The sequence below is a fragment of the Doryrhamphus excisus genome, linkage group LG15 (assembly GCF_037039965.1).
Source record: "Doryrhamphus excisus strain RoL-2023G ecotype Guam linkage group LG15, RoL_Dexc_Guam_v1.1, whole genome shotgun sequence".
Taxonomy (NCBI): domain Eukaryota; kingdom Metazoa; phylum Chordata; class Actinopteri; order Syngnathiformes; family Syngnathidae; genus Doryrhamphus; species Doryrhamphus excisus.
The window spans coordinates 3,518,861-3,544,714 of NC_136371.1; the positions used below are offsets into that span (position 1 = coordinate 3,518,861).

The 25,854-nt window shown below is 39.6% G+C and overlaps 5 protein-coding genes across 7 annotated transcripts; 2 read left to right on the top strand and 3 right to left on the bottom strand.

The window, feature by feature from the left end:
- The first annotated feature begins 705 nt into the window (after positions 1-705).
- dnajc11a (DnaJ (Hsp40) homolog, subfamily C, member 11a) lies at positions 706-6,435 on the top strand. Its single transcript, XM_058051220.2, has 16 exons — positions 706-832; positions 1,524-1,653; positions 1,747-1,820; positions 1,946-2,047; positions 2,211-2,339; positions 2,407-2,529; positions 2,602-2,675; positions 2,767-2,956; positions 3,049-3,134; positions 3,212-3,328; positions 3,959-4,114; positions 4,246-4,315; positions 4,726-4,783; positions 5,570-5,712; positions 5,824-5,953; positions 6,038-6,435. The coding sequence occupies exons 1-16, from the start codon at positions 761-763 to the stop codon at positions 6,061-6,063; spliced, it is 1,680 nt and encodes a 559-aa protein (XP_057907203.2). The 5' UTR covers positions 706-760; the 3' UTR covers positions 6,064-6,435.
- Positions 6,436-6,565: 130 nt separating this feature from the next.
- Positions 6,566-9,237, top strand: LOC131104243 (F-box only protein 6-like). Its single transcript, XM_058051221.2, has 6 exons — positions 6,566-7,079; positions 7,308-7,554; positions 7,631-7,745; positions 8,331-8,426; positions 8,569-8,704; positions 8,777-9,237. Exons 1-6 carry the CDS (start codon positions 6,996-6,998, stop codon positions 8,921-8,923), a joined length of 825 nt encoding a protein of 274 aa, XP_057907204.2. The 5' UTR covers positions 6,566-6,995; the 3' UTR covers positions 8,924-9,237.
- Positions 9,238-10,092: 855 nt separating this feature from the next.
- On the bottom strand, positions 10,093-14,424 carry LOC131104244 (cell division control protein 42 homolog). 3 transcript variants are annotated; one of them, XM_058051224.2, is made up of 6 exons: positions 14,202-14,424; positions 13,552-13,688; positions 13,418-13,490; positions 12,467-12,576; positions 12,189-12,386; positions 10,093-12,063 (listed from the first exon to the last, which is right to left on the bottom strand). In XM_058051224.2, exons 2-6 carry the CDS (start codon positions 13,654-13,656, stop codon positions 11,974-11,976), a joined length of 576 nt encoding a protein of 191 aa, XP_057907207.1. In that variant the 5' UTR covers positions 13,657-13,688; positions 14,202-14,424; the 3' UTR covers positions 10,093-11,973. The 3 variants fall into 3 exon arrangements, with proteins under 3 accessions (XP_057907207.1, XP_057907206.1, XP_057907208.1); XM_058051223.2 differs by having other exon boundaries at positions 10,093-11,439; positions 14,180-14,422; XM_058051225.2 differs by having other exon boundaries at positions 14,180-14,420.
- Positions 14,425-15,516: 1,092 nt separating this feature from the next.
- Positions 15,517-16,781, bottom strand: LOC131104555 (CMRF35-like molecule 7). The gene is made up of 4 exons (XM_058051861.2): positions 16,662-16,781; positions 16,219-16,581; positions 16,047-16,110; positions 15,517-15,721 (listed from the first exon to the last, which is right to left on the bottom strand). Exons 1-4 carry the CDS (start codon positions 16,777-16,779, stop codon positions 15,577-15,579), a joined length of 690 nt encoding a protein of 229 aa, XP_057907844.2. The 5' UTR covers positions 16,780-16,781; the 3' UTR covers positions 15,517-15,576.
- Positions 16,782-21,447: 4,666 nt separating this feature from the next.
- Positions 21,448-25,340, bottom strand: slc60a1b (solute carrier family 60 member 1b). The gene is made up of 10 exons (XM_058051704.2): positions 24,833-25,340; positions 24,569-24,767; positions 24,227-24,469; positions 23,974-24,136; positions 22,582-22,697; positions 22,308-22,481; positions 22,083-22,230; positions 21,945-22,015; positions 21,745-21,865; positions 21,448-21,632 (listed from the first exon to the last, which is right to left on the bottom strand). The coding sequence occupies exons 1-10, from the start codon at positions 25,060-25,062 to the stop codon at positions 21,538-21,540; spliced, it is 1,560 nt and encodes a 519-aa protein (XP_057907687.1). The 5' UTR covers positions 25,063-25,340; the 3' UTR covers positions 21,448-21,537.
- Positions 25,341-25,854: the final 514 nt, after the last annotated feature.

Below are 25,854 nucleotides of genomic sequence, written 5' to 3' on the forward strand. Positions count from 1 at the left end.
TGACAATAGTGTGGCTGCATTAATAACTACAAGCAATCTAATTACAGATCATTGAGCTTGATACACGTTGCTGTTGGCACTCTTGTCAACTGCAGCACTTAAGGACAGCCTTCATCCTACATTAACAGGCTGTGGGCCATCAGCGCTGAAATGGTGGAGGAGGTGGTGCTGAAAGGACAGCTCCTCTGCTGCCCGCTGGCCTTGCACAGTCAAAATAAGGTCTGCTGTTGTAAAAAAAAAAAAAGAGTCTCAAACTCATGCAAGACTTGAATTAATCATGAGAATTTTTTTTCTCTTTTTCTCTTCCCTTCTAGCTTTCCTGTATGGGGACTATCTCCTCAGAATGATACAACGTCATATGTCCCAAATGTTTAAATCATGAAGACAATTTTATTTTGACTTTTTATATTCAATTGCATCATATTAAGATTCAAATTAAATAATAAATAAAAGCTTATTGATATGGTATGCATGTTAGATATGTTGAAATGCCATTATCAACATAATGCACTTAAGGTTTCCTAGTATTGCAAAAGAAAAAAATGAAGTAAAGCCACCATATCTAAATATACTATATTTTTAAATATGAAAAAATATATATTTTAAACATTATCACATTTCTAATGTGAAATTTTAAAACATTCACAATTTGAAACATGTTGTAAATATACATCCGAATCACAAGGGGGCGATAAAGTGCCTCGTAGCGTCATTGAGTAACTCAAGCGATAACTCGAAGAAGAAATGACCGGGTGTAAACATGGCGTCTGCCTTGGAAGATGATGAGATCTCCAGTGATGATTACTATTCCCTTCTAAATGTCAGGCGAGAGGTACATTATCCAGTTGTCTTCTGTGGAGCTATTGTGTGCAAACATGCCAAAGCTATTCTGTTCTCCGCCACTCGATATTAGTCTATGGTTTCGCGTGTAATGATGTTTAACGTTAGCCATGCGGCTAGCTTTTGACCCTCGACATTGATTTCTACTATGTGGCTCCAATCGGAAACTTTTTCAGGACATACAACAAGTTTCGGGGTGATAGTTTTGCTTTAAAAAATTTAATCGGTTAACAAAACAGCGTGCGGGACTAATCGTAGTTGTGGTTTAATGGATTTCAGAATTGACAGAAATTTGTAGTATACGAATTATTTCTTGGACTGTGTACAAGGGCTACATGGCTAATGCTATAATGATTGAGTACACCTGGATTTACAGTTGATCAGATTAGACGTTAATGTCGGGAGATGGAGTGCTTACAGTTGTCTCTCTTTTACTGCAAGTATACAGTGCAGTGCTGCTGTCATTAAACATTCCATTAAATGGAAATTAGTGCAACTTTAATTTCTGGCGGTCCTATTTTTCAAAAATGCATTTTAGGGACAGTTTTTCCTTTGTTTGCAAAATGTAAACAAATGACTGATTGCTATATAACTTACAATAGAAGGTATTTTTTTTACATTAAGCTGGTTGCATGTTGTACAGATATTTATTCTAATGTGTTTACTTCAATGTGGTGCATCAGGCAACACAGGATGAATTGAAGGCAGCATACAGGCGCCTATGCATGTTATATCACCCGGACAAACATCGGGATCCAGAACTAAAGCGACAAGCAGAGCAGCTATTTAACCTCGTACATGAAGCTTATGAAGGTAAGACCAAAGTGAATCTAGAAGATGACTACATCTGGCAACAGCAACATCCATGGATAACCCACTTTTTCTCTTATTTGTATGTTTTTGTAGTGCTCAGTGATCCACAGGCAAGAGCAATCTATGATGTCTATGGAAAGCGTGGACTCGATGTGGAAGGATGGGAGGTAAAACTATTGTCTATTTGTTTTTATGGTTGAGTTTTACGATCAAGTCATTGTAAACAATTACTTTACTATGTCATTATCTGAATGATAACAGTAATAAGTAAATAAATATGTACTTTTACCAGGTGATAGAGAGAAAAAGAACACCCGCAGAGATCAGAGAGGAGTATGAGCGTCTTCAGAAAGAAAGAGAGGAGCGAAGACTCCAGCAAAGGACCAACCCAAAGGTATGGTCAATTGCTCACAACTCACAACCTCATGAATATTTTAAAGAACCATCTTGTACATATTGTATTCTAAAAGATTTAATGATAGTTGCTATTGGCTGTGGTATTCTCCACCGGTTGCAACTTTAACATTGTTTCTCTCACCACTGAAAATATTCAACAGGGAACGATTAGTGTAGGCATTGATGCCACAGACCTCTTTGACCGCTATGAAGAGGACTATGAGGACATGGTTGGAGGAGGCATCCCGCACGTGGAAATCAACAAGATGCACATATCACAGTCCATAGAGGTGAAACATGGTGCCAGATGGGTTTTGAGGTGTTTACGGTAATATGATGCCGTGTTTTCTCCTGCAGGCTCCTCTTACCACAAATGACACGGCCATCTTGTCCGGCTCCTTGTCCACACACAATGGAAACGGAGGCGGTACTATTAACTTGGCCCTGAGGAGAGTCACCTCAGCTCAAGGTTGGGGGGAGGTATGCTGCTCTTATATCGAGTGTAAAAGCAAACTTACATATTCTTACATATGTATAATTTTGTGCGTAAAGATAGAGCTCGGCGCCGGGGACACACACGGACCTCTCTTCGGAATGAAGATATTCCGAAATTTGACGCCTCGGTGGTATGTGAATTTTTAGAAAAAGATGTGCATTGGAAAAACTAAATAATAATAATAATAATAATAATATTCTTATTTTTTTATTTCCCCTCAGCTTTGTGACGGGACAGTGCGGACTCCAGTTTTCATCACGAGGCGTGCGTCCTGGCATAACCACAGTGTTGGCCCGTCACCTGGACAAGAACACGATGGGCTACCTGCAATGGCGTTGGGGGATCCACTCCTCTATGAACACCAGCATAGTCAGGGACACCAAGAGCAGCCATTTTACATTCGCAGTGCAGGTTTGCCGCACTCGTGTGTGTGTGTGTGTTAACAGCATTTAATAAGTCGCCTGTCAGCGCTGAGCCGCCATGTTCTCTTACTCTCTCTGCAGCTTGGCATTCCACACACTTTTATCATGATGAGCTACCAGTACAAGTTCCAGGATGAAGACCAGACAAAGATTAAGGGCTCAGTAAAGTATGTGCTCTAAGTATATTGTGTTACTTTTCAGAGTGGAAGTGAATGTTTGCAAAGATGTCGTATGTGTGTTGCAGGTCTGGTTTCTTTGGAACTGTGGTAGAATATGGTGCTGAGAGGAAAATCAGTAGACACAGCGTTTTGGGGGCCACAGTCAGTGTAGGCGTGCCCCAAGGTGTCTCACTCAAGGTCAAGTAAGTGCTGCTTTTATTCATTTAAGGGCGGGTTGATTTTCACAATATATTAACCAATATTTAATTGCAGGCTGTTTCACTTTCAATTTTGCTGGACATGCATAGATTGCGGTCATCAACATGCATACATACATCTATGAGTCTATCTTTTTGAGTTTTTATATATTATCTTATATTCTTTTACACTTTATACTATTTATTTACTTTAAACAGTGCTACACATGGAGCAGTGGAGATGCCAAATGAATCCCAAAGGAATTAATGAAGTATTATGCTTTTTCCACTTTTCTGACCTATAAATGTAGTTGGAATGTTGTGTTCTCGTGTTAAATGATGGTTTGCGCATTTGGAAGTGATCCCTGAAAGAAGTTTGTGATGGCTCCAAAAACTCTGTTTGAATAGGCGTGGTAAAACTGCTCCTTTGTGATGTCACAGAGGGGCGGACTTCTTTATATGGTTTATAGTTAGGAAGCATGTGACCAATCCCAGTCAAATGGGCATGCCCGGAGGCGGGCAGAGGGGGGAATAAATTAAAAAAAAAAAAAACTTTTTTTTTTTTTAAAGGTGGAATTTGTCTTTTAATATCAAGTAGCTTGTCAATAATGAATACAAATGGCCACCTCTCTGCAGACTAAACAGAGCCAGCCAGACTTATTTCTTCCCTATTCACCTGACCGACCAACTTCTGCCAAGTGCTGTATTTTACGCCACGGTTGGACCCCTGGTTGTCTACCTCGCCATGCAGCGACTCGTTATTCGGCCGTATGTGCAAGCTCAGAAGGAACAGTAAGAGACTTCACCTCCACTTTAAGTTATTTTATACAAAAAGATTTATTCAAGAAAGCCATGCATGTATTATCAAAGCTGTTTTTTTTAAAAGATCCTTTTATTCCTTCTATCTATCTATCATTTAACAGAGACCTGGAGAAGCAGCGTGAGAGCTCGGCCTCAAACATAGCCAAAAAGAAACAGGAGGCAGAGGCTGCGGTGAGAACTTCATTAGAGATGTTCAGTAGCTGGTATTAGCTGGTATTGTGCTAGACGAAGAGCAGATGTTTAAATTTTTACACCAAAAAGTTTAGCATTGACGCGGACTTGGAATGTGATGGTAGTGGTTTAAAAAGTATATGACAAAGAAGGACGTTAATAGTTGACACATACATTTTTGGATGTTGCGTGACTTTCCAGTGTTGACCCCTGCAGTAGATTGCAGATGTGTCCTCCTAGCTTCACATATTGCATCCTGTTTGCCAAGTAGCTTTTTACCCGGTTTTAAACTTAACCTTAAACTAGCATACCGTAGTACTGTGTTCATTAAGGTATTGTGTTTAATTGTGTTGATGGAAAGTCTTACTGATTTCAGCAATGCATATGATCTCTGTTTCTCGTCTCTGAAGGTCTTGCTGATGCAGGAGTCTGTGCGGAGGATTATTGAAGCTGAGGAGTCTCGAATGGGTAAGAATAGTGATGTTTAAAATTTCCGCAAAGTTTGGTTCTGGTCCCCGTTTTCACCCACTGACAAAACAATAATTCCACTGTAGTTTAATTTGCTGAATTATGTAAGCTTTTCATGTATTTTTAGTTGTAGAATACTTATTTTTCGGCCCTTTGTATTGAGTTGTGCTCTCCTTTTGAGTAGCTACACATGATAACCAGCACACAAAGCTTTATAGTTCTTCCAGAATCTGCACCTATTCAGATGAATTTCTTTGGATTTTGTGGTTCCTGCGAAAACTGTCTGTTTTAATTTATTCCACTCATGGTCCGCCGCCAGGCACGCCCACTCTACTGTGGTTGGTCACACTCCCGAGTGCATAGGAAGAGTTCTGATTTGTGCCGCTAACTTTAAAGGAGTTGATAATAAACAGCAATTTATCATCCTTTAGCATCCTTTACCACGATAATACAACATTCTAACTACATTTATAGGTTAGAAAAGTGGAAAAAGCATAATAGATCCCCTTTAAAGCATACAAGTTAATTTCCCTCAGTCGAGTCTGGCAATTTGGTCATCAGCAGTCTGGCAGACTTTGCACTCTTTATGTGTTTTCCTTATCTTACATTACAGATAAATATACTTGTGTGTGTTTTTTTTTTTACAGAATTAATGAAAATTACTATTTTGCTTGCATCATAGAGCAGAAATGTTTTCATCTCCAGGAATTCAGTCAGCTGCTGTCGAGCTTCCTAAAATAAAATAATACCTTTTGCACTATTCTTAACTGCTGCCTTCTAAACCAGGTCTAATCATCCTCAATGCCTGGTATGGCAAGTTTGTGACAGACAACAGCCGAAAACATGAGAGGGCAAAGGTCATTGACGTGACTGTGCCACTGCAGTGTCTTGTGAAAGACTCTAAACTCATCCTGACCGAGGCCACAAAGGTTTGTGTTGTCAGTTTTAAATTGGAATCATAAAGTTAATGGATATCTGAATGTTGTTTTTTTGTATTGTGTGTTTATTATTATGTGGTTCTTTTTGTGTCTACATATTAGTCAGGACTCCCAGGGTTCTATGACCCCTGTGTGGGTGAGGAGAAGAGTCTAAAGGTGCTGTATCAGTTCCGCGGTGTCATGCATCAAGTCCTATCGGGAGATGCAGAACCACTCAGGATACCAAAGCAATGTAAGTTAATTGAATACATTTAAACCACAGTGGGTTTACCACCTCCTCCATGTTTGACCAATCTGGCTTTATTTCTCTTTGCAGCTCACCGGATTGACACGGACACATAGGGGTTCCTCTGGTGACCAAAAAGACTCTGAAGAATAGATTGAACATTTTGTTTTAGAATCGACAAGGAGCAAATTCTTTGTCACTCAATCATATTGCATTTATCTTTGGTCTCGACATTATTCAGTAAAAGATGCAGAGTTGAAGAACGTATCAAGGACAGGGTTTGGGGCCTGCTAAAAAATGTAATGTGACACCAACATCAATGGCTACCACATATTAAGCCTCTGTGGTGTACATTTATTTTTGCTAAGGCTAGTATTTTATGATCAAGTTGTGTGTACCAAATTGCACGCAAATTGCAGTGCCTGGATGATTTATATCATGAATGCACCTGTTTGTTTGCCATAATATTAAAATCTTTCTCGCTCATATTTCATTTATGCTTTTTTAAAGTTTTTTTCTAGTTCTATTACCTTAAGGACCTCGTAGTTTCCCTTCCGGATTGCCTCAGGACACGCCCACTCGATGACGTTGACGGTTCGTTTTTTTATTTTTAGGTTAGCAAGAAATATTGTACAATGTGTACCGAGCGGGCGGAGTTTGATGTAAAGATGAAAATTCGACCCCGCATATATTTGCTGTGGATTTCGAGCAGACCCGGTACAGAAAGCAAAGGCACAATAACTGACAGAAAGAGGAAGTGACTAGTGAAGGAAAATTAGTCAGTTTCGTTTTCAATACGCGCCGATTCTTGACCGAAAGTACTTTTAGTCATTACCGGAATGTAGAGCGACACGTAATAGCATAGTGTAGCTACATTAGCATCAACTCACCCGTAGCTTACTTCGAGCTCGAACTTCCGCGTCGAGTCAATCGTTGTATAGCAGAGGTTTTAACCTATTGGACACCCTGCTATCACCAGACTTATTTCGCATGAAAACACGTCAATGCAGTCTTGTCTCCGCTGTGTGAGGAATGAAGAGTACATATTATGGGTACAACTCAAAGCTCTGATATGGCCGCCTCGAGTCGAAGTCAGTCTTCGGGTCCTATCGTGTCCAGCCCGCTGTCTAAGGTAAAACAAAGGTCCAATTACGTTGCTAATATAGTTACATCGGTTTCATTAGTCATTAGATGCTGTCTGTTGCTATAACAGATGTGTTGTACTGAGATGTACGATTTATGAATTTGATCATTGAATGCACCATTGGGTTTTTCCATTCTAAAGCCACATTATAGGTAAACAGTGGGGTTGTCAACATTGTGGAAAGTTATAACTTTTGCATTGTTCTGTTCTATTCAGTTCCTTATCCCCATAGAAGTCCTGGAGGAGATCTTCATTAAGCTCCCCCCAGATCATGTGGTTCAGATTTGTCGGTTAGTGTGTCGTCAGTGGAAGGACATTGCTGACAGCCAGTCTTTATGGAGAGACAGATGCAGGAGAGAAGGCTACCATCTCCGTGATGTCTCCAAAGTACCCAAAGACTGGAGGTTATTTTACTTCTTGTGTAGGAAAAGACGGAATCTTCTGAAGAACCCAAGAGCAGAAGGTAAGGAAAGAGAGGCGAAATGTTTCTTTGTTGTGTTTGACACTTTAGTCGCAGTTTTAACCTTTTATCTTATCAGATAAAATGAGGGGTTGGCAAATACTGGAGAACAGCGGCGACCTATGGAAAGTAGAGGGTGTCATGGTGCCCCATCCCAATGAAACGGTCAAGAAAAACTTTGTGACTTCATATGGGTAAGTACTTAACATCCAGTGGTTCTTAAAATAGCAATGGTAATGGTTTAATTTCATTTGAACATGCATCAGATTACAATTGAATGCATCACATAATCAGTTCACAGTTCCACATGTCCAAAAGGAGTAGGAAGAAGCAAAGCTTATTAAATCCTACCCCTCCATCTGGTACTTTTACAATCAGTAACCGTTACATTTGTTCACTTCCTGCTTTCTGTAATACAGTTTAAGGTTTTTTTGTTTGTTGTTTTTTTTTAATTTTGTAATTTTTTGTCCCGTACCTAAGTAAGGGGATATGACCATCCAATGACATAATGGGTACCATAGTAAGTGTCAATATAGTGATATATATAGCACATCATGACTGGTTCAAGACTCTTCATCCTTGTATTTAGCAAACATCAACTGCTTGTATTGTTTCTTGAATTGGCTCATCGTTTTCATGCATTTTTTGAGGGTCTTACTCAATCCATTCCATAGTTTGATTCCACATACTGAAATCTTATATAATGCTATATATATATATATGTGCTATGTTTAACATATGCATTGAAAATGTACTCAAACATTTTATGATGTCTTCAGCATGTGCAGGAAGTCCCAGCTGATTGACTTGGAGACGGAAGGTTATAACGCATCATTCATGGACCACTTCCAGCCAGACATCAAAATATCAGATTGGTGAGAACGATAGCGAGCATGAATTACCGCCGCCGCCGCTCCGGGAATTTTTTTTTTTTTTTTAGGAAAACAGAACAAGGATGTCTGTTTTGCACTTTAGAGGTCAACATTTGCTAAAAAATAATCAGTTTCTCGTGTTAAGGTATGCTCCTCGCTGGGACTGTGGCTGTCAATTCAAGATTCAGGTGGAGCTCCTGAATCAAAAGAAGAGACCAATTCAGATCTTTTCCCCCGAGGAGATTTATTTTGACCAATGGAGCGACCCTAAATGGAATCAGGTATGAAGACAGACTTGAGTCTTTAATCAATAATAGTTCAAAGAATATACTTTTTTTTTTTCTTCCTCCCAGATAACACACATGTTCCAGAACTATGGTCCAGGAGTGAGATACATCCGCTTTACCCATGGAGGCAAGGACACGCAGTTCTGGGCTGGGTGGTATGGTATTCGCCTTACAGACAGTTGTGTTGAGATATGCCCTGCAGTGGACACATAGCTCAATAGGCCTCCGCTAATACCTGGTTCCCGCCTTTGCCTATTGCCCTATTACCATTTTGCTCTTCGAAAGATGCTATTTGGAACATACCACTTCTTCAATGAGTTAGCAGACACTCCCAATCAAAGAAAATCTGTTACTTTGTCTGTCATCGAGGGAACACATGCTGGGAGTGAATATCTAATTTAATCAGGTCATTTTAGGTCCTATGTTGTGAGCTTCTGTTCGGACACCACTTAAGCCAAGGGTGTCCAAGTCTTTCCCACCAAGGGCCACATACAGAAAAATCAAAGGATGCAGGGTGCCATTTTGATTATATAAAAAAAACAAACCTACATTTAAAGCCAAAACTTTATTACGTGTATTATGTCGGGTTTTTTTCTTTACATTTTGCTTAATTTTTAATAATAAATGACTCACGGACTGCAGATGGCTGCTGGGCCACACTTTTAACACACCTGACTCAAGCTATTCAGTAAATATTACTCAATAGGGTTTATGTACAAGGCCTGTAATCTTTTTTGTTACACCAGAAACATTAAGGTCCTAGTGTGATGGACTTAGGACTTCATTTTCCAACCTCAAATACTGGTCTTTATCATATCAAAATTTAGTTACTGCAACTAAATGGATTTCAGTGGTTTGTTGCACTTATGTAATCTCCAGCAGCTAAAGTTTAGGCCGAATACTATAGTACACTCATGTAATTGAAAGCGATAAAACTGCATTAACTGCGTGGAACGATGCAAATCCTTAATCTTCAATGCATCTTTAGAGACCTTTGCAGTCATTAAAGGCTATGTAATCACCTTTTTTTTTAACATTGAGATGTTGTTGGCTTGATTGTATTTGGCGTTTGTGGCTCTAAAGGAGTTGTGTTTACCCACTGAAGGGGAAACCTATAGAATGTGCAATGGTTGCTTTGCCACCAGCAATTATGTCCTTTGTACTTAATTAGCAACGTTATGAGAAGTCTGATGAATTACCCATTGTAGTCCAAATCTGGGCTAAATGTGCTTTCTTTCCAGGTTGCGTCACTCTGCACTAACTTGTATAGTATATGTTTGTGATGTGTGTATTACACGAATGTGCTGCAGTAAATACTGTTATTCCAGTTTATTGGGACACACATCCATACGTCGCTGTTCAAGCATTAATAAGACAACACATTGCATTTGAAGTCTATTCGTAATACTGTTTTATTGTGTTGTTTTATCACATGGAAAATACAGTACAACTTGTCAAATTGAACAAAAACAAACCCAACCTTGATTGGAATCAATACTTTGCATCATGTGAACTTCAACTTAAACATTCAGTCAATAAGTTATGAGTAATTCTCACGATATGTACACATTAATCAAGCCCACATCTCGGAATGGATATAGGGGAAAACAAAATACTATTTCTGGCATTTAGGATATAGAATCATATATCAAGTTTTCTAAGAAGTGTTGCTATCTGATATGATGTCATGTGGGCAAGCAAATACTTTTGAAAAAGTGTACAATGTCATCAGTCTCTGCACTTAAATACTGCATCTACAAAGTGATATCAGTATTTCTGTTCAGTATTCAAGACAAATATTCCTTCAAATAGAGCTGTTGATAGCTTTGTGGAGGGTGTTCACGCTGCGGGTTATAAATAGAATCAAAAGAATCAGCAGCAACTAACTGCACTCAACTCATTATCTACTTAGTGCTTTCAGTTAGAATAGCGTTTGATAAATCAGTCAATCTGCAAACTTGCAGCTGAACTGTTGTCTAGACATGTCGATACGTTTTAAAAAGTCCATTACATCACGTAAGGCCAATTTATAAGTATGAACTCATCACAAAACATCCATTTTTTAATCATGTTCAACACACTAAATATGTATTTAGGTTATGTGAGGAGGCAAATATTTTAAATTGTGAAGAAACGTTGCTGTGAAGCAAACCTTAAAGGGAACCTGTTATACTTTTAGCATTTTTCTGACCTATAAATGTAGTTAGAATGTTGTATTCTCGTGTTAAATGATGCCAAAGTTTCAGATAATGAGGTTTGCGCATCTAGAAGTGAGCCCTGAAAGAAGTTTGGGATGGCTCAAAACGCTCAGTTTCAAAAGGCGTGGTAAAACTGATGTCACAGAGGGGCGGACTTCCTTATATGGTTCATAGTTAGGAAGCCCTTTGGGCGTGTGAGCAGGCCCGCAGGCGGGCCTTGGGTGGAATAAATTCAGACAGTTTTGGCAGAAAGCACAAATCAAAGGAATTACAGCTGGAATAGGTGCAGATTCTGGAAAATCTAAAAAGCTTTCTGCGCGGGTTATTATGTACAGCTGCTCTATAGGAATCCACAACTGGTCAAAAACTGAGCATAATAGGTCCCCTTTGAGAGTGCTGCTAACCTAGAAAGTGGTGCGGAGAAGGCTGACGAGACGAAACTTAGAGCAGAACACATTTACGTCTTTTCTTAGGTTCGGGGGGCTCCAGGGCAGCCAGTATTGCCTCATCAAACACATTCTTTAATCCTTTCTGTGGAAACAAAACATTCATATTCAAAATAACGCTGGGACACAGACGCAGCATCTACTGGCCTCTTAAAAACAAAAGGAAGCCGAGTGGAGAGGCAACGAGGAAATCCAGATGGTTCTTTATTCAAATAACATGACGATATAACAAGACTCGCTCCCATAGAAAGAACTATAGGGAATGTCTATGTTGTAGAAAAGAATGTCTTCTCGCTGTCCGATAGAATATAGCTAAATGCTTCATAGGGCAATATTTAAGATATGAACATAAAGCCAAGGTAAACAAAAACAGTAATGTGCCCTGTGGCAGAGACAAGCGTGCATTAAAGTCGAACTTAAGTTTGGCACTTTGTCATATCAGGCCACCTGTGTGATATAACCCATTAGTTGAACCCAAAGTGCACATGAACACACGTATGAAATGTTCATGAGCATTTATTTTGTAAGTTTAGGTGTACTGTAATTAGCTTGATAAGACGTTTCTTTACAATGACTAAGCAGCAGACAATTGAGAGGCAAAGCAAGAATCAAGAAGACATCAGAACAAACAGCATTTTCTCTTTCTTTGAGTTTCAGGGGGCTCTAAAGCAGCTAGGATAGCCTCATCAAATACGTTCTTCAGTCCCCGCTACAGAAAGAGGAAAAACAAGGGAGGAAAGACAGGCAAGGTTAGATCGAGTTGTTAGCAAAAGCATTTGTACCCTCGTTAGGAAAATGCCAAAGAGCTGCGAGCGGTTAAACCGGAAGTCTTACCTGTGTAAGGGCTGAGCACTCCACGTATTTAACCGCCTTAAGGTCGCGGGCCAGCTTTTCTGCTGTCTCTGGGGTGATTGGCTTCTGTTTGTTCTTGGCTAACTTCTCCACAGTAGAAGGGTCGTCACGCAGGTCGATCTGAGTGCCTACCAATAGGAATGGAGTCTTGGGACAGTGGTGAGTAATTTCAGGAACCCACTACAAGAGAAAAAATAGGAGTATTAACTTTTAATATCAAACATGTACAATTATTTTGTTGGTGTGTAAGAGCCGCTTGCCTTTTCCTTGACATTTTCAAATGAGGATGGCGAAACAACTGAGAAGCAGACTAAGAAGACGTCTGTCTGTGGGTAGCTTAGTGGTCGTAACCTGTCGTAATCTTCCTGACCTGTGAGGAGATCAATCTTTACGTAAGACCATTCCATACCAAATTCAATCAATAGCCAGATTTACATGGACCCAAATATTCCAATCCAAACGGAAAGAATGTAACCTTTGTATACACCCCATTCCGAAAGAAAAGTGCCAAACAGAATATATAATCGGATTCACAGGGGTGGAATATTCCTTTCCCCAATCCGATTGAGGTGTCTTGTAACCGCTCAATCTGAAAGTTGTCAGGGTGCGTTCTTCTTCGTGGTGTTTTTCTTCTTCTGTTGTTATTGGCGGTTGGCAAGCAGATTTTGTGTGCATTAGCGCCATCTGTGAAACAGAATCTAAACCCTTCTATACGCCATTCACAAGTCCAGTTTTATTATAAAAGAAAATACATATCTATATAAAAGATGTGCCGAGCTTAATTATAAAATATTTTCAAGATTCAACTTTATCTTTTCCTGTTCTCGGGTGTGTTCTTTCAGCAAATACTGAGATATGACGTAACACACAGCTCAGGATGTTTTTCAATTTTAAAAAATGGAGGCGAGCAATCGGCGCTGGACTGCTGCGGAAAGTTTGTTTTTGATCCTAACTAAATTTCAAACGAACGAAAAACTCGCAATACGGTTCCAACAAGTGAAAGAAAAACTCCAGGAAGTCGGTATCACGTAATGTTGGTGTTTACGCTTTACTGCGCATGCTCCATTGACTATCCTAGTTGATTATAGCGGCGCATGTAGACGCGCGATTGGAATATTCCTTTCCATGTATACCATTGCTTTCGGAAACGTCATTCGGAAAGAGAAAAACTCATGTAAACGTGGCTAATCAGAGGTTAAATGAAAATGTACCTGCTGTGTCAAATAAGCCAAGGGTGTATGGTTCACCCCCGATCATAACAGTTACTGCATAGTTGTCAAATACCTGTGAGAAAACAACCCATGTTAGCGTGTCACCGAGCATCGAACCGCACAAGAATACTCACTGTTGGTACATATTCCGATGGGAATTTGTTGGTGGTGTATGAAATCAGTAGACAGGTTTTTCCCACTGCCCCATCACCCACCACCACACATTTGATGGTCTGCATCTCGCTTCCTTGTGGTAGGGCTGGCGACAGTGCTAACAAATGACAACGTTCATTTAATAAGGCATGCAATGAAAAACAATGATTATAGCCAACATATGACAAGTTAAACCCTGGCTCAACTTTGTTTATAACAACCATCGTCTTTCAATACAGACGCTGGATTCAATCCAACTCACTTGGAGAAAAGAGTCAGGATGCAAAGTATACAAGCCCAAACAGTAAGCGTCAAACCCCAACATCTAATATAAATATATCTATACATATGCTAACGTTGGCTGATCAGAAAAGATAAATTCTAAAGATTTAATCTATGAAAATTAGCGAAGGCAGACACGAGAATTGAGTCGTTCGCAAGCTACGCTAACACAAGGCTAGCATTAACTCTTAGCAAGAGGCCGGCCACAGCAGCTAGCTAACTAGCGTTGACTTGGCGTTTCGGTGTCTGTTATGAATAGAATTGGAGGTAATGCTGTTTTTGTTTCGTTATCGCTACAAATCTATACCGTGAACATGTGTAACATACCTGAGGCCCTTGGAATATCTACTGGCTAACGCTGGCTTCTTCTATGCAACCGGGCGTTGGCACAGACCGTAACTTGGCTCAATAGTACTTCCTGCTCATTTGTTAAACTAGAAATAATACAACCGGATGTCAAGAGTGAAGTGGAAAATTAAATCAATGACAAATGAGGTAAACATATTCAAAACATATATTTAGATGTTAGTAAAAGCTGGATGTGTATTTTGGCTTGCATTCCTTAACTAACTCCGTGACCGATTGAACGAACGAACGTAGCCGCTGTCTTTTATTGCTTTTACTTTGAAAAGACAGTTTCCGTTACTCCTGAACGTGATTACCCAAGGCTCGGATAGCGGAAGTAATTACGTCACCTCACTGACAGAACCTGGAATCTCAGGTGAATGAGCCTCAACTATCACTTCATTGGAAAAATGTAAATATGGACAATTATTCCGTCACCCAGTTACCCAGTCACTGTTTAATTCACTTTTTATCGGTTGCATGTTATTCTTAAAATCAGTATTTGCGGCTTAAAGGTCCTGATTAATTCTAGATGTAAAAATCTTAATTTAAGATTCCATACCAATTCAAATTTACTTGCTGCATGGACAGATAATTTCACTAGTTTGAAGTAGTTTATTTCCCAAAATGTAGTCGTCCTATCTTATATTTGGCCAGCCCCATTTTGCAGTGTAAAGAAAGAAGGGCGGGCCACAAATAAAATTAACAAACAAGATATTGGGGGAAACGAACTAAAACTAGTGAATTTGTCTATGCAACTAGTTCATTTTACTTGACAAAAATATTAAGATTTCTAAATCTACAAATAAACAGGATTTTAAAGCTGATTTTCAGGAAACTTCATACCAATAAATAGTGAAATATAATAAAAATAAGAAAAAATGAAATATCATTCATTCATTTTCTACCGTTTATCTTCACAAGGGTTGTGGGGGTGCTGGATCCTATCCTAGCTGTCTTCGGGGGAGAGGCGGGGTCGACTGGTCGCCAGCCAATCACAGGGCACATATAGATAAACAATCAATCACTCATATTCATACCTATGGACAATTTGGATGCATGTTTTCGTAAATTCACATGGATGGGTGGAAGGATTAGTATTATTATTCATTTTATTGTTTGACTTTTACACAACACATGCTTTGTGATAAGTTGTCATGTCAGTCATTCTGCTGGCTATCAGCAGTCAACACAGGCACAATGTATACATTACAAATAGGCATTATTATATACTGTATTACACTGCGTCGACTTACATTATTTTGCACACTTCACTTAAAACCAGAGTCATTTTTTTTTTACTGCAGGGAAGCTGTTGGTAGAATATATACAGAATAATTTTATAGTCCAGCATTTAGTCATATTTCACACATGTTCTTTCACCCATAAATATTGGTATTGTGTTGAGGAACATTGTTTTGCCATATTCTGTGTGCAGCCTTTATCCTCCACACGGTTATATAAACTGATATTAAACTAAACACCATTGAAGAAAAGATGATCCATCGAAGAGTCTTCCACCACCTGAGTAACATACCGTAATAGATTAATTAAATTAAATTATATAGATTAATTGTTAACAGCATTAGGTACACCTACACACGCTAAGGATGCAAAAAAAAATGTCCTTTAGATTCAGAAGTATTAATTTAAACACATGAACAAACATATGGTGACAATTAGAACTGATCATTATTATTTTAGCTCAAGCAAAAACCTTTCAATGCACCGAATGAAGGAGTAATAATTGCGCTTCTTTGATGTTGTTTTTTTTAATGCACATTTATATAAACTTGTCATTAACTCCTTCAGTAATTTTGGCTTCTGTGTATAGAAGATATTTTCTCACCGCATGTTGACGTGTTCATTGTTCTCCAGAGAATTTGTTGGTGTTGTGCTGGTTGGTGTTAAAACTGAGCAGAGGGGGAAAAAATATGGTATCATGTTCAACTATTTAAAAAAAAAACAACTAAATATTAAAACTAAATATTTTGGGGGAGTGTATAAAACGGTAAATTTACCTTCGTTGGAGACGATGAGCTTGACACCAGTGAAAATATTCCTTCCCGGCCTGGCAAGAACACACCAGTACATGTCCTCATCACTTGGTCTGATAGATGACATAGTAACAGTGAAGGCTCCTGCCCTTTTGTCATCAGCAATGGAGCATCTGTCACTGTGGCGCCGCTTTGGCGTTTTAACAACAATCTTACACAGCTCATATATTGGCCCCTTGCACCAGTACTTTGTGTTGTCTCTGAACTGAGGGTCATAATGACAGGACACAGTCACAGATCCTCCATTTGCGGCGTTTAGGATTTTTGGCGCCGTCAGCTCATCTGCCTCCGCTGAATGTTTTAGAAGCCAAAGGATAAAGAGCAGAGCTGCAAAACACAAACAAGGAATTAATGTAAGTTCAATTGCACAGACACACAAAAAAAGGTTTTTCGCTGTTATTACGGACTGAAAAAGCCAAAAGATGTCCCTGAGGTTCTCATGATTGGAGAGGAAATAACAATGCAATGTTGGTGCCAATTGAGAAATATTGAGTGTGTTCCTCTTCTCTCTTTTGTCTCCTCCATGGTCAAGTTGTGCAATCAGGCTATTTTCCCCCCAGTGTGAACCTTTGAGTGGGAGTTTGTTTTAATGAAGACATAATAGCAATGAGGAATGTCATTCATACTGCAAATCTGTTTAGTCCGCATGAGTTACAATGACAACTTTGTCCCAGTAAGACAGTAACAATTTATCCACACTTTGTGTGTATGTGTGTTTTCCCCTTGAAATACAAAATAGTCAGGATAATTTATTCAATTATTCTTTTTCTACCGCTTATCGTCACATGCTGGAGCCTATCCCAGCTGTACACCCTGGACTGGTGGCCAGCCAATCACAGGGCACATAAAGACAAACAACCATTCACACTCACATTCATACCCATGGATAATTTGGAGTCGCCAATTAACCCAATTTTTTTAACCCAATTAACGCCAATTTTGGATGCACGGGATGAACATGCGAACTCCACACAGAGATGGCAGAGGGTGGGATTGAACTCAGGTCTCCTAGCTGTGAGGCCTACATGCTAAACACTTTGTTTAGACTTTTGACAAAGTGAAATATAAGACAAAAAAATATCAGAAGAATGTTGACTGAGGTCAAAGCTCACTTCTGGTCATGTGACGGCAACAGGGTGGCGACGGCTTGGTGACATCATCATTTTAATAAAGCAGCGTTTCGCTTGTCTGTACAGAAACTACAACAGATTCTCCCACGCTTGAAAAAAAAAATACAGTTTTAGGTCACCCAGAATGCCGTTTCCATGTAGATGAAACTATATCAACTGTAATAACTCAAAAACAAAAGTGTGACCTTTAGGTGAACATGTAATAAACGGTAATAACTTTGTAATAACTAAAAAACGAACGCAGCACATTTTTACTGCACAAAACAGCACTAACTAGCACACAAAATTTTTTTGTTGAATTCCGAGCACGTTGGGGGCTGATTACGTAATAGGGTAAAACTCGTTGATCAATCAAAAACAAAAGCAGCACAAGCATTCATTTTAACTGTACAAAACAGCACAAACATAGCACTAAAAAATGAGACTATTTGACTTGAGTTTTCTGTGAGGTGGGGGGCCAGCTTCACTCAGGTGAAGGTTTGATTCTCATCTACATACAATAGCTAAAGTTACATTTATATCCCAAAATAGTATTTGTATAAAGACTACTGAAAATAACTAAGCAACTTTGAGTCTTTCATAACTTTAGACATGTCATTGATATACAAGTCGAACGGTTTTGGTCCCAGTATTGACCCCTGGGGTACTCCACACATAATATTTAAACTTGCAAATCTGTGTTCTCCTTGCTTTACATATTGCTTCCTGTTAGTTAAGTAGATTTTGACCCAAGTCAAGTGGGCCCAAGTGCGGTTTGAAAGGCCTAGTCCGAGCACTTCCTGTGTGCTTTAAATACGTACAAAAACCTGCACACAACTCCGACCAACCAATTACCAGTTTGCACTGATACCAGTCTCAAGTATTGTAGTTCATCTGGCCTGTGATACCTTGAGTCTATCGTCCAGTCTGCCTTTTGACCGCAGTCATTTGGGAAATGATCCAGATCCCCGCAAGTTTGAATGGGATAGGCACTAAAAACGTAAACAAAAAACTCGCCAAATGTAAGTTTTTTTGCTGTTTATTTATCCGAGGACAAGTTATCAAAAGCATACATAAACGACAGATTAGACTTTGATTAAAGAACTGAATTCCTCTGACATTTTACTTGCTTACGCGTCATATACGTATGTGCGTAAACAATCCACTTTAGTTTCCCTGACATTTAGTTGACTTCTCTTTTCAAAGGTTTATCCACGCAGATAGGCTGTTTTTTTTATTATGGCAACAGGAAATGTTGTTACTTCTGCTTCCAGCCTCAGCTCAGCCAAGGTATATTCTGCTGACAGTTATAATACACCATAAACTGCTAAAGATAAAGAAGGTGCTACATTATAATGGAAGCTATGCGATTAGATCATTTACCCTTTAAAATGCTTTTCACGGAAATGCAAATGTATCTTAATGACATATTGTGAGCCTCTTCTCCGCATGATTAGTGTTGTCAAACATATTTATCGTCACATATCAGCAGTCTAATTAGGTTTTCCAAAGCCATTTTTCTTGTTGCTTATGTGATTCGGCTTCTAATGTTTTATGTCACCTCTCAACAGAAGCATTAGCGGCGTAACATGAACAGCATATTTGATGAAAACACAAATACAGATGCCCTAAATGTCCTATACCAAAGGTTGTATTTGCTAATGGCTGTCTAATGTGTTTTTTTTTTTTTCAGTGGGACAGCTTGTGGGATTTGCTACCTCCCAAAATAAAAATAAACAGGAATTGAACAACTTTCACATGAATTAACTTTTGTAAGCTCTCCCGGTGCTTGCATGTTTTCTCCGGAAGCAACAAAGCTGGGAGACACAAAGCAATAATCCAGCATTGCTCAGCTGTGAAAGTAGCATCGCCCTGTTCAGTTGCTGTGTGACGATTATAGTGTATTTCTTTTATCATTGAATAATCATCTCCTACCGTTTCCGATGTAGACAAGCTGATTTTGTACCCCAAATGAGCTAATTCCATTAAGCAATATTATGTTGTTCTTATGGATGCACGTTGGCCTCACAGCTAGGAATCCCGAGTTCAATTCCACTCTCGGCCAGGAGTTTGCATGTTCTCCCTGTGCATGCGTGGGTTTTCTCCGGGTACTCCGGTTTCCTCCCACATTCCAAAAACATGCTAGGTTAATTGGCGACTCCAAATTGTCCATAGGTATGAATGTGAGTGTGAATGGTTGTTTGTCTATATGTGCCCTGTGATTGGCTGGCCACCAGTCCAGGGTGTACCCCGCCTCTCGCCCGGAGACAGCTGGGATAGGCTCCAGCACCCCCGCAACCCTTGTGAGGATAAGCGGTAGAAAATGAATGAATGTTGTTCTTATGGATGCACGTTGGCCTCACAGCTAGGAATCCCGAGTTCAATTCCACCCTCGGCCATCTCTGTGTGGAATTTGCATGTTCTCCCCGTGCATGCGTGGGTTTTCTCCGGGTACTCCGGTTTCCTCCCACATTCCAAAAACATGCTAGGTTAATTAGCGACTCCAAATTGTCCATAGGTATGAATGTGAGTGTGAATGGTTGTTTGGATATATGTGCCCTCTGATTGGTTGGCGACTAGTCCAGGGTGTATCCCGCCTCTCGCCCAGAGACAGCTGGCATAGGCTCCAGGATAAGCGGTAGAAAATGAAAGAATTAATATTTCACTCTAAACAAGCCTTGGAAAGCGGAAGATGGCGGACTTTTAGGCGTGCGTTTTTTTCTCTTCTATAGCTCTGTGTCTGTTTACAGCACCACATGCAGTGGCGGTTCTAACTATGGGCTTCATGGGTGGCAAAAATTAACATTTTTTGGTCAGCGCTCATTTGCTGACAGATGGGCGCAAGTAAATAATCTGGGATTTAAGGCCAATTTGGCACCTCCCTGGAAAACACAATTATAATCCAACCTGATATAGCATATTATGCTCTGTGATTGTTCAGTCATTATCGCCGCTTTAATATATCTTTTATTTGAGCTCGATGATAACAGATCACTGATAAAAGCAAAACAACTCAAACCAGACCACATTACAAATCACGGATAATGGCTTCTGAATTGATGCTAAATATTTGATGACATTAAACAGGATATAGGAGCTTCCTTTGAGAGTCTAATAATGTCTGCTGTTGTGTTGTTTGGGAAAGAAGCCACTTAATGTGTGTAACACATGCACAGGCATTGCCGGGAAAGATTTTAATGCAGCATTTATGTGTCCATCTTACACGATGCAATATCATAACTCTGGAATAACATCCATGGCTCTTGGGGTGTCATGACTGGTGGAGCCATGATGTGCAGGAATGCATGAATGCATCCTTATGTACTCCACTTTTCTTCTATTAACAAATGAGTATGGAAATTTGTGTTGTTATCACATGTAGAAGTTGATAATTTTTCAAAGTGAATTTTGTAAAAAAAAAAAAAAACAACATCTGTGTAAAAATGACATAACCTAATGGGATAAGTTCCTATATTTTGTGTCTTTTGTATCACTGAGAAGATTTTATTGACTTTAGGCAAAATGTAATCTCTAACGCCCCCCTCTGGAGGTCTGGATGTTGGCTGACTGATAAAGATGTTGCACACATCACAAACATTAAGCATTTCTGCAAAAAAATCTGAAGTTACATATTGACTGGATTGACTGTTTGGAATTTGTTGCTCGAGTCTAACCAACTCCAAAGTCCCATCTGCATCCCAGTAGTGCAAAAAACAAAGTCGGTCATTTGGAAAGGTAAAGATAATATGAGTATTCAGTATAATTGTCACTAATTATTTCAGAAAAATGCTAAAAACAGGCAAAAAAAAAAATGGAAAACAACACTAATTCAGTGTCTGATAGTACTAGTTTATTAGTTATAAAAACAACAACAAAAACATGCATAAAAACACTTTCTACTCTACCCATTAGAGATGGGCATTTAACTACAATTTCCAAAATAGGGGACATTAATGAATGGATTTGAGCTTCCATTCAGATGCCAGTGCTGCATTGAGTACTTAATGCGGATACTTTTTTTTTCATGTTTTTTTTTAGGCTGCAATTAAAATTGCTTTACCCATTAATTAATGCCGTATTGCAAACACATTTGTTCAGAGCACACTAATAGTAACAAACAAGTATTTGTAGTATAAATGCATTTATTTGATGGTAAAATATTTGCCTGCCTCTCTCAGCTCTTCTCTGCCTCTTCTTTGGGCTCAACATTGGCCGAACCATTTTGTTCAGGCGGTTCCTCCTCCACCATGGCTGACTTTTTTGTCGTTCCTGCTGGGTCACAAGAAGAGTGCAGTAAATGTGAAAAAGTATGAAACGCATACAAATACCGTATATTCACCCGAGTCCCCGCGAAGTGAATGAAGGTGAGTTGATGTTGTACCTGTGAGGTAGTTTCTGTGCATGCGATGGAAGAATAGCAGGCCGATGAAAACGATGAAACCGATGCACGCGATAATCACTCCACACAGAAGGAAGCTGTAGCTACCCTCCGTCTGGATAATCTGTGGATATAAATAGAAAATTTAACTACTTTTTGATCCCAATTTTTTGCACTTCTGTGTTCCTAAACATTACACTTACTGAGCCAACCAAGACCTGCATCACCATTTCTCCCATTCCTGCACTTGTCACCAGGACCGAGGTGGCACATCCTGCACACAGTAATACTGTGTATCAAATATGTGCTTTATTTTCAGTTAAAAATGATACACACCATACCCTGGTAATCTAGGATGTCTTCAGTGTAGGCAAGCATGCACGGGAAGATGCTGCTCAGAAAAAGCCCACACAAACAAGTACCGACAAACAGAAATGTGCTACTGGTGTAGAAGATAAGCAGCAGCAACACGGTGACAATAGCACCTGCCTGTAAGACACACAGGAACAATCAGGAGAACAAATACATTAGAGTGGCTGACCTTCACGTTCTTCGTGCCGCATTACCAGGTTGAACATAAGCAGTCTCACGACTTGGAAACGATACGACAAAGGGATGGAGAGCAGTCGCCCTGCTGTGATTGCCGCCCAAAAAATGCTGGCTAGGTAGCCTGCTGTCTTATGGGGCAAAGACATAGGCGGTGCAACAGCATACGTGTACACAAAACCAGCATATGCGCCCTGAAAAATAATTATTATTTATAATTATTTATGGAATAAATGCTAATAGCTGTGTAGCAGTTGGCAGTGCATGTATTTGTGTGTGTGTGTGCGCACTGACCACAATGCCATCCGTCATGAATAGCACCATACCACCAAGGATGTGGATCATGAAGAAGGATACCGGCAGCCCCCGCAGGTTATCATTCTGACAGCAGCTAAAGATATCCCCATGACCTGTGCCCACAAATGACAACATTGCAGCATACAAAATGGCATTTATTGTTTCTTTTCCCCTCCCCCACGAAGTTCACCGGTCACGCAAATGATGAAAGCGTGTATTAAAAGTACACTCTAAAAAGTAATTCAGAGTATCTGTTGACACTTGATTTAATACATAAATGCAATGTAAAAAAATGTAATTAATTGATTTAGATAAACTTTCTAAGTTGCTAACTTTTGTTTTTTTTTATAAGTTATGTAAAAATAATAATGCAAAATTCAAGTTGCCATGACTTAATAAAGGGCGGCACGGTAGTCGAGTGGTTAGCGCGCCGACCTCACATCTAGGAGACCAGGGTTCAATTCCACCCTTGGCCACCTCTGTGTGGAGTTTGCATGTTCTAAAAGTGCACTCCAAATTGTCCATAGGTATGAATGTGAGTGTGAATGGTTGTTTGTCTATATGTGCCCTGTGATTGGCTGGCGACCCCGCCTCTCGCCCGAAGACAGCTGGGATAGGCTCCAGCACCCCCCGCGACCCTTGTGAGGAAAAAGCGGTAGAAAATGAATGAATGAATGAATGACTTAATAAAATTAGCTTGGTAACATAATACACACACATATACATATATAGTATATATATTAAGTTACTGCTACTTAAAAAGCTGTGTGCATTGTTATTATAATTAAGTAGACAACAAATTAAACAACTTTGAATAAAATGATTAAGTCAGTTGACTTAACATATTTCTTTGAGTTACGAACTTAAAAACTTGTCCCTATGACAACAATTATTCAGTAAGCATTACTTAAAATAAGCTTTAAGTGAAGAGGAAAAGCTAATTTCTGCAATGCAATATTGTTTGTGGCGGCCCGGCGGTCAGCTAGGAGGTTCAATTCCACCCTCGGCCATGCGTGCGTGGGTTTTCTCCGGGTACTCCGGTTTCCTCCCACATTCCAAAAACATGCTAGGTTAATTAGCGACTCCAAATTGTCCATAGGTATGAATGTGAGTGTGAATGGTTGTTTGTCTATATGTGCCCTGTGATTGGCTGGCGACCCCGCTTCTCGCCCGAAGACAGCTGGGATAGGCTCCAGCACCCCCATGACCCCCGTGAGGAAAAAGCGGTAGAAAATGAATGAATGAATATTGTTTGTTGGTTCAAAGCAATTTCAAATAAAGTTGTCATAACTAAGAAAGACTAATAGAAACTGTTGCATTGTTTTTTTTTTTTTGTTGAGGCTAAACATTTATTTTTTGAGTGTGGGATTTTTTTTATTGTATATTTACCTCCACCTTCATGCGCTACCTGCTCCACTTCTGTGCCCTCAGTTCCCTGCTGGTTTTCCATGGCCAGTTCATCTTTGTCCAGGAGACGAGGCGTGCCGCTGGGGCAGCACGGGATCAGTTGTTCCCGATACATCAGGAAGAGGACAGCGATGGGCACCGGGAGCTGAGGGCATACCAAATCATATTCATTTTTCCGCCCACAAACTTGAAATATCACATCAAGTCAGTGCCTTTTTTCATTTGGTTCACTTACATTGATAAGCGCCATGATCCAGAAGGCGTAATGCACAATGGACTCTTCTGCTTCTTCCCCGTGGGGAAATTGGCTCTGAGTGATGTTGTGCTCTGCAATGGGACTGTTTCTCAGCATGTTCCTAAAGTGATGCATGATCTCTGTCTCGTTCCCAGTGTGATTCCCGCAGCCGTGCTCTGAGAGGAAAGGATCTGCAATCAGAGGGCTCACCAGGGCTCCGAAGCCAATGAAGAAATGAAGAGCCTGCAAAAATGTATGAATTACTTTTTTTTTAAATTAAAACGACTCATCTTCAAGCAGTTATTTTGTCTCAGTACATTTGAACAAAAGATGCTCTTTCACCTGCAGGAAAACAGCCGAGTCCTTCTGATAGATGGTGACCAGCTGAATGTTTGCAATGGTGTCAATAATTCCCATGGCCAAACCGGACACAGCCATGGCGATGGCCAACACCAGGACATTATTGCACAAAGGTATGACGGCAAATATCACGGAGATGACGAGAGCGGAGACAAATAAAGCTGACAGAGCAGTGAACAACCTAAAACGGATAACGGGCGGTTTATTCATCACCAACTAAACATACACTCGCTCTACAGTACTTACGTTCTCTTGAAAATACCGCCAACGGAGCTACCGATCAACAAGCAGAACTGTTGGGAGAAGAAAACCCAGGTAATTTGGCTCAGTGTGGAGTTGGTTTGACATTGCAAGTCCAGAATAGTAGGTCCAAGAAAGGCAATACACAGTCCAAAACTGAAGAAAACGCTCCAGTAGGTCAAGGTATGGTGAGCATTCCTTTTAAATAAAGTTACTATCCGTTCATCCACAAACATCTTGGCCACGGCAAAATACAAAACAGTGGATGGATTGTCAAGAGTTCCCTCTTTGTGTCTTTTAAAGCTTTCTGTATCCTCCTCTAGTTGGATTACTTAACTAAAAAGGATGCCCTCTTGAGTTAATGGGTGAAGCGGAGATGCGTCTAACAATAATAGGTTTATTTGAAATGGGTCAATGATTACTCACAAAATAGAGTCTGTTGAAATACGACCAGAAAAGTGTGCATTTATGTTTTATGGCAACCGCCTGGCCCAGTTATGACACATTCAGAAGGTTCTGTTCTTTTTGTGACTACACAAACTTGCATCACACAAAATGAGTCCAATGAGTTCAATGACCAATACTATGCATGAAACTTGAGTGTACTTTAGAGTAGTCAATGTACAGCTGGGATAGCGGTATAGATTTTGAAACTGACCCAACTCCATTATTGGCTAAATACGATGCTTTCCTTTCCAATTGTTAGCCATGGTCAAAGTATAAGTATTGTAATACTGTGGTTTAACTCTTCAGTTTTTAGGGTCAGCTTCTTTCCCAATAATACTTTGACTTTAGTCTCGTAAAATTGTAACTATTGTAATTTCCCCAAATTTGCAACTTTATTTGTTGTTTAATAATATTATGACTTTTTAAAAAGTGTTTTAATTTAATATTGTTATCTTTATAATTTCATTGTTATTTTCCTCATAATATTACATTATTCTTGTAAAATTATGACTTTATACTATTAGATTACAATTTTTTTTCCTCTCAAAATTTTGACTTTATTATTATAAAAGTTATGCTGA

What these genes read in the sequence shown, in the direction of transcription:
- LOC131104243 (XM_058051221.2), top strand. Translation starts at nt 6,996, where the DNA reads ATGGGTACAACTCAAAGCTCTGATATGGCCGCCTCGAGTCGAAGTCAG. An exon ending in TGTCCAGCCCGCTGTCTAAG is followed by an intron (nt 7,080 to 7,307) that starts GTAAAACAAAGG and finishes TGTTCTATTCAG; the next exon opens with TTCCTTATCCCCATAGAAGT. An exon ending in GACATCAAAATATCAGATTG is followed by an intron (nt 8,427 to 8,568) that starts GTGAGAACGATA and finishes TCTCGTGTTAAG; the next exon opens with GTATGCTCCTCGCTGGGACT.
- dnajc11a (XM_058051220.2), top strand. Translation starts at nt 761, where the DNA reads ATGGCGTCTGCCTTGGAAGATGATGAGATCTCCAGTGATGATTACTAT. An exon ending in GTGCAAGCTCAGAAGGAACA is followed by an intron (nt 4,115 to 4,245) that starts GTAAGAGACTTC and finishes ATCATTTAACAG; the next exon opens with AGACCTGGAGAAGCAGCGTG. An exon ending in AGCTGAGGAGTCTCGAATGG is followed by an intron (nt 4,784 to 5,569) that starts GTAAGAATAGTG and finishes CTTCTAAACCAG; the next exon opens with GTCTAATCATCCTCAATGCC.
- LOC131104555 (XM_058051861.2), bottom strand. Translation starts at nt 16,779, where the DNA reads ATGGAGGAGACAAAAGAGAGAAGAGGAACACACTCAATATTTCTCAAT. An exon ending in GACATCTTTTGGCTTTTTCA is followed by an intron (nt 16,582 to 16,661) that starts GTCCGTAATAAC and finishes TGTGTTTTGCAG; the next exon opens with CTCTGCTCTTTATCCTTTGG. An exon ending in AATGAACACGTCAACATGCG is followed by an intron (nt 15,722 to 16,046) that starts GTGAGAAAATAT and finishes TATGTTACTCAG; the next exon opens with GTGGTGGAAGACTCTTCGAT.
- slc60a1b (XM_058051704.2), bottom strand. Translation starts at nt 25,062, where the DNA reads ATGTTTGTGGATGAACGGATAGTAACTTTATTTAAAAGGAATGCTCAC. An exon ending in TCATGACGGATGGCATTGTG is followed by an intron (nt 22,482 to 22,581) that starts GTCAGTGCGCAC and finishes ATTATTTTTCAG; the next exon opens with GGCGCATATGCTGGTTTTGT. An exon ending in AGACATCCTAGATTACCAGG is followed by an intron (nt 22,016 to 22,082) that starts GTATGGTGTGTA and finishes TACTGTGTGCAG; the next exon opens with GATGTGCCACCTCGGTCCTG.
- LOC131104244 (XM_058051224.2), bottom strand. Translation starts at nt 13,656, where the DNA reads ATGCAGACCATCAAATGTGTGGTGGTGGGTGATGGGGCAGTGGGAAAA. An exon ending in TGGCTTATTTGACACAGCAG is followed by an intron (nt 12,577 to 13,417) that starts GTACATTTTCAT and finishes ATCTCCTCACAG; the next exon opens with GTCAGGAAGATTACGACAGG. An exon ending in TTGAAAATGTCAAGGAAAAG is followed by an intron (nt 12,387 to 12,466) that starts GCAAGCGGCTCT and finishes TTTCTCTTGTAG; the next exon opens with TGGGTTCCTGAAATTACTCA.